Source organism: Canis aureus, chromosome 19, assembly GCF_053574225.1.
Source record: "Canis aureus isolate CA01 chromosome 19, VMU_Caureus_v.1.0, whole genome shotgun sequence".
In the NCBI taxonomy this organism is placed as follows: domain Eukaryota; kingdom Metazoa; phylum Chordata; class Mammalia; order Carnivora; family Canidae; genus Canis; species Canis aureus.
This window is the reverse complement of record NC_135629.1, coordinates 51,922,065-51,934,191: the sequence shown is the minus strand read 5'-3', so window position 1 is coordinate 51,934,191 and position 12,127 is coordinate 51,922,065. Positions and strand designations below refer to the sequence as shown.

The 12,127-nt window shown below is 56.7% G+C and overlaps 1 protein-coding gene across 1 annotated transcript; it reads right to left on the bottom strand.

Annotated features, from left to right (window-relative positions):
- Positions 1-326: 326 nt before the first annotated feature.
- CDC37 (cell division cycle 37, HSP90 cochaperone) lies at positions 327-10,821 on the bottom strand. The gene is made up of 8 exons (XM_077859993.1): positions 10,615-10,821; positions 5,262-5,543; positions 4,809-4,917; positions 4,580-4,695; positions 4,372-4,494; positions 3,703-3,885; positions 3,549-3,620; positions 327-2,480 (listed from the first exon to the last, which is right to left on the bottom strand). The coding sequence occupies exons 1-8, from the start codon at positions 10,714-10,716 to the stop codon at positions 2,325-2,327; spliced, it is 1,143 nt and encodes a 380-aa protein (XP_077716119.1). The 5' UTR covers positions 10,717-10,821; the 3' UTR covers positions 327-2,324.
- Positions 10,822-12,127: the final 1,306 nt, after the last annotated feature.

The window sequence follows — 12,127 nt, the reverse complement described above, 5'->3', positions numbered from 1 at the left end:
GGTCTGCAGGTCCTAATGGCTCAGCAGAAAAAAAGATGCATTTCAGACTGTAAAACGAGCTAAGTTTTAGGCAAAAAAGAGAGGCAATAAGAACACATTCAATTTTACAAAAAAAAAAAAAAACAAAACACCTTGGAAGGAGTCACGAGAAACCGTGGACAGTGGGTTCCCGTGGATTCCCATGACTGGGGGCAGGGAACCACTTGAGTGGAGGATGAGCAGAGTCAGAGCTACTCCTGCTAGTATCTGATGTTTTAAATCCTTAGGACAACCGACACTAGGGTAAGAGAAGTGAGGCATGAAAGCAAAGAGGGCGCCAAAAAAGCTCAGTAACCAAGATAAATACTTTAATGCAATATTTTTTAAAAAGCACAATTAATGTGGGAAAAAAAAACCATGAACAAAATATTGAAATTTTAAGAATCAGTAACAGTGTTGTTACATTGGAGCCTGAGGCAAAAGGAAAAACCAGTAATATGGATTCTATCTTTGAAAGTTTTCACAGTAAATAATGAAGTTGCCAATCCTGGATGGATCCTGGATGGTGGAGGTTTATCCAGGACTAAGGATGCCTTCCTCCTCCCCAAGCCCTCCAGATCAGATCCCTGCCTGCCATTCCCATCACATAAAAGCTTGAGGTGATGCCACCAGGGTTTGCAGCTCACCACTGCCCCCTGGTGGCAATCAGTTTGGACACAACAGCATCTGGGGGTGCTTTGCTTTAGATGTTCAGAGCCCTCACCACGGAATGCAAAGATCCCCTGAGGGCACTGTTGAATACTGCAGGACCAAAGACTGTGCCCTGCTGGTGCTCACAGCACAAGGGAGAGGACTACGCAGGGTGGCAAAGCTTGGCACACATCAGGTGAGGCAAGCTGCCTTGGCTGGGTGTGCAGGGCAATTCAGGTGGGTCAAGGAGGGCCCTGGGGGAAGAGGGGGCACTGAGCTCTAGTCTGAGTGACAAGCAGCTGCCTGGGGTGGGGTCTCCTGGGATTTTGGGCAGAGGGCTTCACTGCTTCATCTTAAACCCATGTCCTTGTGCATCTTATTCTTTAGGCCCTTTTGCCCCCAATATTTTGTTACTTAAAGGAGCCCCCAAGGGCTGCAGGCAAGGGTGTTTGGGTAGAGGAACAGGTATACACCAAGGCCCACATTTTGAGAATCTACGTGCCAGGTGCCCTGCTTGTCTGTGGCATGATCTCATTTCAGCACTACCCCAGGAGAAAGGCACTAACATTACTCACTGTGCGGGGAGGGGGGGCACAGAGACAGTCAGTTGCCCAAGGTCACACTGATAAAGAGAAATTTAAAGTGCTCCAGAACCCGCAAGGAGGGAAGGCAGACAGGTGGATGTGAGATCAGGGCAGAGAGAAGACTGGGCAGACGGTGCAGGCCTTTATGAGCTACAGAGGACTTTGGGCTTCTGCTGTCGGGGGGAGAATGATGTGCCTTGACTCACATGTTTATGGCTACCCTCTGGCCACTGCCTGTTGAGGTCTGATGTGGAACGGGGGTGGGAGACAAGAAGCTGGGGCAGGCTGCAGGCCAGAGGTGTGAAGATCTGGACCAGGGTGGAGGCCATGGATGCAAAGGGCAGTGACCAGAGATAGGGGATCCTCCTGAATGGGTGATGGCAGGGGGCTTGGGGGGCCAGCCAAAGAGTAGGGGATTGGGGACAAGAAGAACTCTGATGTAAAGGAATCCCAGGGATGAATGTTCTAGGCAGTGGAATAGCATGTTCAAGAGCCTGGAATCAGAATAGAGGGAGCTGCCCAGACAGCTGGAGGATAAAGCCTGAGGCATCACAGGTCAGGCCTCTCAACACTCACTGGGTTTCCCTCCCATTCCAAGAGAAGAGCTGTGTCAACAGCCCTTGAGACGCCCCCCTGAGCATCTGAAATCCTTTATTGGAAGATCATTGCTGTTTACCATATAGAAGACTCACAGCAGATGAACAATGAGAACAGAGCCCAGAGTGACCAGAGCAGGCCTCTGGGCTGGGGACCCTCCCCACCCCGCCCCATGGACCAGCCTAGCGACCTCCGCCCCTCCCTGGACCCCCAGGCCTTTGGCATAATGCTGATTGGGGGGAGGGAGAAGGAAGTAGCAGCCTGCAGGCAGTGAAGCCCCTTGACTCAAAGCAGACTTGAATGAGCAATGGAGGTGGGGGCAGTGGGGGTGGGGATAGGCCCTCTCCCGGCCGCAGGCTGGGCGGGAGCAGTGAAACTGGAAGAAGCCAGGAGCTGGGGAGATGGCATCTATTTTTGTATTCTGAAAAGGGGCACACAGGGGCCTGCAGGCAGGAGGGCAGCAGCTGGGGCGAGTCAGGCGCTGACATCCTTCTTGTCGCCTGCCTTGGGGCCAGCTTCCAGCAAGGGGTCCCCAGGGCCCGCCTCCTCCCCATCCTTGGCCTCGCTGGACTTGGAGTTGGGGACCCAGAGGCCGGAGTCGATGCAGCGCTGCATGTGGTACTTCGCATCCTGTGGGGAGAAGGGTGGCGAGTGAGGCCAGGACTGCCACCCCTGGTGGCGCGTCCTTAAACCACGTCCTTAACCTTGCTTACTACTCATTCTAGATCAGAGCTGTCCAAAGGACTCTGCAATCATGGGAATTGTCTGTAATCTGCAGTGTCTAACATGGTAGCCACCAGCCATGCGTGGCTGCCAAGCACTTCAAATGTGGTTAGTTCAAGTGATGAACAGAACTTCACATTTTACTTAACTTGAACTCAAATTTAAATAGTGTACACCCAGAATAAAAGCTGCATGCCAATAAAACTGATAAACACAGGAGTGAGCTTATAAACTATAGTGTGAAGACTCTAGGTCTAGATATCCATTCTCATGGAAGCTTCTAGAAATCCAAGGCCAGGTCCTGTGACTAGACTTGTTTCACAGATGAGGAAACTAGTGTGGCCGACCAGTGAGCCAAACAGCAGGAATGGGGGCGAACCAAGGTCTGTAAAGACACAAAGTCCCATCTACCAGCACCCTTGCTGTTCCTAGTCACAACAGCTAGGGCCACCTGGCTGGCTCAATCAGTAGAGCATGTGACTTTTGATCTCGGGGTCATGAGTTCAAGGCCCACACTGGGTAGAGGCTTACTTTAAAATACATGCACACATACAAACAACAGCTGACATTTACCATGTGCTTAGCACCCCCTCACTCCCAGATTTTCCAAGTTAGTATCCAGAGAAAACTGGGTAACCAAGGCTGGGGAGGAGCACTCTTTCCTTGGACAAAGGTAGGATCAACCTGGTGTGCCCATTATGCTCATAAATGGCCCACGGGGGCAGTGACAGTGGCAGGGGATATGCTCAAAGTTCCAAGTTCACTGCTGGATGTAATCACACGGTAGATCCTCCATAGGCTGGCTCATGTGCTGGCCACACGGTTGACATGACCTCCCTTATTGCTCCGTGAAGCCCACAAGGGACACTTCTACCAGCGATGTGGGGAGCAGGGCTGGAGGGGGGGCAGGGGACATATCATTTGCCCCCGCCACTCAGCTGGGCTGGTGGGTGGGCCTGGGGAGTGGTTACTCACGGTAGGGTCCATCTTGCTGATGGCATCTTGGAGCATCTGCACATCCTTCACGTCAAAGCATTTCTGGAGTTCCTGCGGGTACAGATGGGCCGGGGTCAGGGCCTCATTTCCTGGGGGTCCTGCCTGCTGCCCACCCAGGGCTGGGGAGCCACACCTCAGGTAGAGACTCATAGACTTCAACAGGGTCCAGGCCACCAGGACCCAGCCGCTTCTTGCGCTCCTCCTCCTCGTACTCCTTCATGGCCTTCTCGATGCGCAGCTTGGCGCGGCCCCGTACGCGCTCCTTGAAGGCCTCGAGTTCATCGTTGAAGCCCTCCATGTACTGGCGGTCAGCTGTCTGCAGGGTTGGAGGGCCGAGATCTCTTCAGAGGCTCGGTCCGTCTCTCCCATGGGCCCGCCCCCGAAGGCTGGTTTTACTGCTGACGTGCTAATGACCACGTGCCTGCCTTGAGTCACAGACCTGTGAATGCTCACCTCACCTATGTCTTCACCCAAGCTCTGATCGCTCCCCGCAGGCTGCCCTGCCCTCAGCCTCCCAGGCCTCATCATGGGCAGCTCTGTGCTTCCAGGTGCTCAGGTGAGGGAACCCTAAGGCATCCTTGACTCTGTCCCTCACCCCACGTCGGGACTGTCCACACACCCCGTCTTTCAAACCGGGGGCTGACTACTGGCCCCTCCATGTCTCCAGCCTCCCCTGATCGAACAGGTTCTGATCCCACGGCCCCAAGTCTGAATGGACCTTTGTATATACCCCCTGTAGATGGAGGCTGGTGCCTTGAAGAGGCCCACACCCCACCCGACCCTGGCTCCTCGGGGACACTACCTTGATCTTAGTGAAGAACTGCCGGAAGCAGGCACGGGGATCCACCTTCAGGCTCTTAGCCAGCTCCAGGATGAACTGCATGACAATGGTCTGGTGGGCCACTTGCTCCATGAGTGCACATTTCTGCCAAGGGAGAAGAGGTAGGATGTCACCAAGTGGTGGCCTCAGGGCAGGGCTTTCCCCTAGTCCCGGGGTAGACTCCACTCACCTCCTCCACCTCTAGGTCAATGCACCAGATGACCAGGTAGTTGGCTGTCTCCTCGCACACCAGGTGGACATTGTCTGATAGGTACTTCTGGCTGTCATCCCAGCGGCGGAGCATGCCTACGAGAAGGTGTTGGCAAGGTGCTGAGGGGCCCCAGAGGCAGAGGACCAGCCCCTGTCCTGTGTAACCTCCTAACCTTAGCCTGCCGGCCCCCTCCAACGGCCCAACTCACCAAAGTGCTTGATCTGTTTCTCGTACTTCTCCACGAAGGTTTTGTGTTTCTGCTCCCTCACCTCCTCCGACTCCTCCTCCGCCTGCTCTGGTTTGGTATTGACCATGCTCTGTGATGGGGCGAGAGGGGGAGTGGGCTGGGGCGAGGCCGCAGAGCGCCTCCAGCACGGCCGGGTGGGCCGAGGCCGCAGCGCCCATCCCTTCCACGGCGGAGGTGGTGACGGCGCCATGAGCATCAGTGTGGCGGGAGCGTGGGTGTGGCAGGTGTGGCCTCGAACTAGGGCCTTCGGGCAGATCAGAGGGGGGTACCAGTGGGGTGCTTCATCCACCCAGCCCCACACCTGTCCCTCCACCCTCTCCATGCCAGGCCGTCCCTCCCTTGAGCTGTCCAGGCCTTACCCCCACCTACCCCACCAGCCCCTGCATGGGGGGAACCCTGCTGGCCCCCTCCCACCTTGCTGAAACCGTCCTTGCTGAGCGTGTCCACGTTCCAGGGCATGCTCTTCTCCTTCTTGCGCATCTCCTCCAGCTTCTGCTCCCAGCTCCGCTCCTCCTTGCGCAGCTGCTGAGCCTCGGCCTGCAGCCGTTCCAGCTCCACCTTGCTGCCCTCGCCCTCGGCCACCTCCAGCTCCTTCAGCTTCCGCTGGCACTCAGCCACCTTGCGCCTGCACTCGCGGCAGCCCCTGTCCAGCTCCTCCTTCTCCTTCTGGAACTGCTCCATGCGCTCCACCCGGGCCTGCGGGCAGACACAAGCCCTGCACTCCGGGGAAAGGCTGGTCCCTTGACCTCGGCCCTGCCCCACCCAGGGCTCCCACCCCCTGCACCTGGGATGGCCTCAGGGAATGTGTGCACCACCCTCTGTGCCCCCCTGGGGGGGCAGCTTCCATCCCACCAGGATACCTGCACACACCTTACTTTGTGTGTGTCCACCCCCAACCCTGCTCAGAAGGCTCTGTGGCATCCATGTCACTCAGAGCAGAAAACCAAGTCCTATCTATGACCTACAAGGCCCTGCACAATCTGCCCCCTCCCTCCAGTCACAGTAGCTGCTTTGTCTTTTCTTGAACCCACTTCTAAACTCAGGGCCTTTGCACTAGCTGTTGCCCCAGCCTGGAAAGTTCTCTCTCCAGACTCCCCCCACTGGCACCCAAACCAGCTTACTCCCTCACATCCTTGCCATCTTGGCTCAAACATCACTTTACAGATGAGGCCCTTCCCTGACCACCCTGCTGAATGAAGATGGCAACCTCCCCTTACTTGTGCCCTGTTTCACCTTCCTCCTCAGCACTCATTACCTGCTAGCATCTGGTGGCAACCTGGTGACAATTATTTACTGTTCTCAACACTGTCCCTCTCTGAGGAGTGGGGTCCCTAGAGATGGGGGATCTGCTCACTTGTGTCTCACACACAAGTGCACAGTCAAGGCTCAGGAGACACTTGTTGGATGAATAAAGTAAGGAAATACTGGATGGGGGTCTCAGGCCACTCGTCCTCCCCGGAGCCGCCCTCAGTGACACTCAGGTGCCCTCCCTTGCCCAACAATCTCCGATGCCCCCCACTGAGGCCTGTTCACTGGTCCTGTCCTTTCCTCCCTCTTTCCTACCCAGTCCTGACAGCTTTCGCTTCTAGAAGTCTCTCCAATTTGGTCCACCCAGAGAACTACTCCTGGATGGCTGCCCAAGGCCCCATCAGCTATGTCTCCGGGCCAGCACACCCACCCTGAGCCTTAGCTCGGTGCCCACCGGCCTCCTGTCCCCCCTACCCCAGCTGTTGCTCCCCAGACCTCCTCTGCTGTTGCACCCCAAGTTCAGATGGTGCCCTCGTTCCCCCTCTCGCTCCGGTCCCCACAAGACTCTCTACAACATGACATGGCCCTGTCTGTCCTCCACCCTTGCTTTGCTCCATCATCTCCCCCAGCTCTCAGCAGTGCCTGCTCAATCCAAAGCCCCTGACTGAGCCCTGAGAGGTGCCACCACCTTCCACAGCTGTTCCAAGCTAGACTGCCAGTCTTGGAAATTCGCACATCTGTCTGCAGCCCTTCTTGCCACCCCAACCATCTTGCTACGCTCAGATGGGATCCCAAAGCCTTACTCCAAGCTGCCCAAGTGGCACCAAAGCCCCAGGGGGCCAGGGTCCCATTCTCCTTTCCCAATTCTAGGTTGCAGGCAGATCCCAAATGCACCAGCTCGCTCTTGACTCTTGGACTCTGCAAAGGCTGCTCCTTCTACCTGGAACTCTCTTCCTCTCACTCCATGTCCTTTGGCCCCAGGTCTCAGCTTCTACAGAGCCTTCCCCAAGGGCCCCCCATTCCCCATCACTGTGCCTCAAAGCCCCCTTTAAGATCATCAGACAGCATGATAAGACACTGGAGAACAGCCTCAGGGCCCCAGATGTGGAGTCATAAGCCGTGGCTACTGAGTATAGGCTGGGGTCCTTGGGTCAATCCCCTGACCTCTAGGGACCTCCGTTTCCTCATCTGTCAAAGGCAGACAACAGTACCGACCTCACCGAGCGGCACCAGGAGAAGCAAAGGAGATTTAAGTCAAAGTAGACAGTCCAGAGCCATGCTGGATGCTCGGCAAGCACCATTCCCGTGGCGGCGACTGCCATTACTATCCAAGGGGACAATCTCTCTCTCTCTCTTGACCATTCTGGGGCTCAAACAAGAAAGCATACTTCGAGTGTTTCCATCAATTTCCAACCCAGAGCACATGCTCAATACCTGGGAGTGGTTGTTACCGCACTGTCACATCACCCAGCTCCACCGCGTACTGGTGACGTGACCTTGGCTAAGACACTTAAACACTTCTAGCCTTGGAGTTAGTTCCTCTTTGGGAAAAACGCAGCATCAAAGGAGTTACTCCCAGGAAACTGCACGCACTCCTACGTAATGAACACATTCCGCTGTTAGCGTCACCATCCTGGCCACTGGCCCCAGAGTGGTTCACTCACTCACTTCTGGGCCTTCTCTGAGGCTGTATCTCCAAGTTTGAGCAGAGTCAGGCACGCAGTAGGTGAGAATGGGGAAGCCTTGAGCCTTCTCTAACTTAGCCCCACAGGACTGCTGACAGTCCAGAGTCTCACTTTCCCCAGCTGTGTCAAGGCCGAAAGGGCCCTTGCCTCCTGGAAGAGTAAGAGAGAGGCCTGGGGCTCTGCCATTTTCCCCTCTGGGGCCTGGGGTGCCCTGGGGGCTTCCTGCTGCGGGGCTCTCTGGGGTTGGCATTCTAGCTGGCCTCGGGTGGCAGCAGGAGCCTACCACCCTGCTGGCTTCTGCTGGGCGGCCACTGAGCTCTTCTCGATGTCCTCTGAGTGGCCGCCAGGGAGACTGGAGCTAAATAAAGGCCTCCTGGAGCTGGTGGGGGCGGCAGCCTGCCCAGCACGGGCTTTCCACCTCTGGGAGGGGCTGTGGCAGCCTGGGTGTGACAGGGGCCACAGCAGGAAGCTGGGACCTGCAGGTGTCACCACCTTCCAGCCTTACAAAGAACCTGACGCTCACAGAATCACAGCGCCATAGTTTGATGAAAGGAGTCCCGAGAAACTAGTTTAACAGTAGCTGTATCTGGACAAGGGAGGTGGGGCTGGGACACTCCCTTGTCTCTTTCTGGCACCTCTGGAATCTTTCTTTCCCGGAGCACGGATTACCTAAACAATAACAATGACGGTAACTGCTAAAGTTTACAGAGAGCTTATCACGTGCCACGTGCTATCCTTAAGGACATCACACGTACTCAATAGAGTAACCTCTCATAACAACCCTATCGGGTGGATACCCTTAATATTCCCAACTGGGGAAACCAAGGCACAAAGAGATCAAACAACTTGCTGGAGGTCATGCAGTAAGTCAGTGATTCAGGAGCCAGGACTGGAACCCAGTTGTGCAGGCCTGTGCTCAGAAGTGCAGCAGGCTACCTTTTTCCTAATCTTGCCTCCCCCTCCTATATGCTTACTCCCTCCCAGGCCCGGAGCCAAGTTCTTGTCAGGCCTAATCTCATTTCATTCTTCGGATGGTCTCTAGGGGCAGGAAAAGTAAAGCAGTAAGTGGTAGGGCTGGGATTAGAACCCAAACTTGCCTGTCACTGAAGCTGGGGCTAGAGATGCTTCTCTCCCCTCCCCCCCGCCCTACCCCCACCTGATTCCACTACAGCCATAGGGTCCTCAGCAGGACAAGAAAAGGTTCTGTTCCAGGAGGGAGGAAGGCAGGGTCGGGAGAACTCTGCAGGAGAGGGGGCACTGGTTTCCCACCCAGCAGGACCAAAATGCTCTCCACATAGCTGTATAGATTAACCTCTTTATGTGACGCAAGTAGGTACTCCCAAGAACAGTCTTTAGAGCTCTGTGTTGAGTCTTAAGCATTTCATAATAAAATGTTACACATGGCAAAAAATGGAAGTGCTAGAACTTTCTTCTTACATTCTCCGTGGCTTGCCTGGTAGGTATGTTACCCAAGAGTGCTGCTTTAAGGTAAGGGTTGGAAATGGTACTGGAGACCAGATGTAGGGACTAAAGACACCACAGGATGGGGAAGGGCCCTTCTAGGAGGTTCTGGATAAATGACTGGGAGTTGCCATATGCGAGGGTGGAGTGAGGAATTCCTAACTGGAAGGTTCTGAGAGGTATACGCCCTCAAAGTGAGAGTATAACACGCACAAGTATGTGGGTGTAGAAGCTCCGATTTGGGGGAGCAAGAGATTAGAATATTAAGTCTTATGAGAGCTGCTCTGTTGTCCTGTGAGCACTGCTGGGCAGGGAGATGGGACAACAAGCAGACAGGATTCTGGGATCTGGATTTGGGGGCAAACAGACAAAAAAAGAAGGGGCAGTAAATCTGGAATCAAATTGGGAGGGTCCTTAGAGCAGGCACATGTGGGTGTCTGAGAGCAACAGACCAAGCTGGGGTCAGGAGGAAGGTTGGGTGGGTTTGGGTGCTGGACTTGAGTTGGTAGAAGGCATTCCAAGGCTGCCAGAGGCTTCTACAGGAAACTGTTGGGGGTGGGTGGTGCCTGGGCCTGCAATACCAAGGAGGAGCAGGGGCTCTGGAGGGGCCGGAAGCCCTGTGGGGCAGGGTTTCCTGGTATAATGAGAAACAGGGTCCACAGTAGGTGACGCTAAAGAGTGGCTGGAATTCGAGACTCCATCAGGGGGACCTGGTGGTCCGGTTTGGGCAAGCGGGTTCCAAAACTCCATCCTAGATGAGACCGAAGGCCCTGGTGGAGCATCCAGCTCCGTTCTACAGAAGGGGTCCGGGTATGGGTTGGACTCTCAAGCCAAGAACAGAAACCTCAGGGGAGGGCAGGGTTCCTTGTTCTGTTTGGAGAAGGAATGGGAATCCCTGTCAGGAACCAGGGAGGAAGATCTCCGAATAAATTCAAAGCACCGAAGACTCTAGGATTTGGGGAGGGGCAGATGGTACATCCAAGATCAGAAATGTCTCCCGGAACAGGATCAAGAGTCCAGCTCCGAGGCAGAGTTTTGCGTGTTAAGTGGAAGGTCCCAGAAAGGATTGGGGGGACACCCCCAAAGCTTCTCTTAGCAGTTTAGACTCGGAGGAAGGTGCTCTAAGGGTCAACTGGGAGCTCCACGCAGAAATCGGAGGGGAGGCCGGGGACCTCTGGTAGGGACTCAGCGCCCTGGCAATTCTGGGGTCTGGAGTCGAATCGAAGAACCCCAAGCGGTACTGAAAGCCCAGACTATGCGCTGGGAATCCCAGGTGTCAATGGCGGGGTCCCTGGCAGTACTAGGGGTCAGAACTCTGGAGCGGAGTCCCGGGCGGGGGGGAGGGGGGAAGGGGACGGGCGCGCGCACCCTACCTGGTGCCGCCAGCGGAAGAGGCTGGCCGTGTCGATATTGGGGTGCGTCTCGTCCTCATCGTCAGACACCTCGATGTGGTCCCACACGCTGTAGTCCACCATCTTGCCTCGGCGGCTCAGCCCGCTCCGGCTCCGGGTCTGACTCTGGCGGCGGCAGCGCTGGAGACTCGGCCTGCGGAGCCCCGCCCCTTCCGCTTCCGCCCTGGCGCGCACGTCCCCGCCCGCGCATGACGTTACATCCCTAGTAACCGCGGTGGCGGCTGTGGAGACCCGGCTTGCCTTAAAGGGTCCCGCGCACGTGTTCCGGCCCCCGGGAATCCCGGCAAAGACCCCGCCTCATTGGGCACCTCGTGAGGGTATACGGGCTGGCGTTCCAACCTCGAGCCCCCCTCATCTCCAGCTGTCCCCCCGGTGCGCGTTTGCGGCGGCCTCGGGGGGCGGGGCCGATGGCGAGACTGTAGCAGAGGATTGTCCCCTTAGCCACGCCGCAGTGACGTCAGCCGGAGCCCACTGCAGGGGCGGGCTTCGGCGCGAAGACCTGTCCCTCTGCCCCTGGAGAAGAGGACCTAACCCTGTGCTGGGGAGGGGTGTCTGATGAGAGCACTTTCCCAGTCCTGGGGTACAGAGCCCTTCCCAGGAAAGTTCTAAGTGGAGGAGGGACGTGGCTCCGCCCTTGGGGGGTCGGCTGTGGGGGCGATGTGGCCCTGCCTTGGGAGCTGGTGTTTCCCTAGCTCGGACCATTCTCCCCCTCGCGTCCCCGGCCTGTGACATTCCTGAGCCGGGATTCGCGCACACACGCCCCCTCTAAAATCACCCAGATCCACCCCGGCTCCTCCCTACCCGCCCCCGCCCGAGTCAACGGATCTCGGACTCCTGTCCGAGGCGTCTCCCCGTGCGGCCGCTGGGTGTCACTAATGTCTAGCCAAAGGGGGCCTTTGCTCCTGGCCCCGCGCAGCCGGGGGGCTGGAAGGGGATCGTGGAGGTGCGGATGGAGGCTTTCCTCGTGGTGGTACTCTAGAATCGTTCGTAGCCCCTCCCCTTTGGTCTGGAGCCCCCTTACTCCGCCGGGACTCTAAAGACTCCGTTACTGTGAGCTTGGGTGACCCCAGCTGCACACTTGCGTGCATCCCCACCCTCGTTTTGATACTGGGATAAAAGGCCGTGTTGCAGCCTAGGGCCAGGATTATCTCAGATTAAAGGGCGTTCCGTGGGGGCGGGTGGGATGGGAGGAGCTCCAGCCTCTCGGATGAGGGGCGTTTTTCCCAGACTACCCCCCAGAAGGTGTTTGCAGAGAGCGGGCTGGAGGGAATGGATTAAAGGGCTCAAAATGGGGGGATTCCCCAGCCCAGGGAAGGGGAGGGGCCTTCCGGACAAAAGCGCCCGCCCGCTGCCTCCCCTCCCCCTCGAGCATCTTTCAAACCCGCGAGTGGGCGGGCGGGGGCGGGGGAGTCCCCCCTCCTCCCCCCCTCCCCCTTGAGCCCAGGCAGTCCAGCATCTCTGCGGCCGTCAAGGC

Excerpts from the sequence above, each read along its gene's own strand:
- CDC37 (XM_077859993.1), bottom strand. The coding sequence starts at position 10,716 with ATGGTGGACTACAGCGTGTGGGACCACATCGAGGTGTCTGACGATGAG. Across the intron at positions 5,544-10,614 it reads TCTTCCGCTGGCGGCACCAG|GCCCGGGTGGAGCGCATGGA; the intron begins GTAGGGTGCGCG and ends GTCTGCCCGCAG. Across the intron at positions 4,495-4,579 it reads TTGACCTAGAGGTGGAGGAG|AAATGTGCACTCATGGAGCA; the intron begins GTGAGTGGAGTC and ends CTCCCTTGGCAG.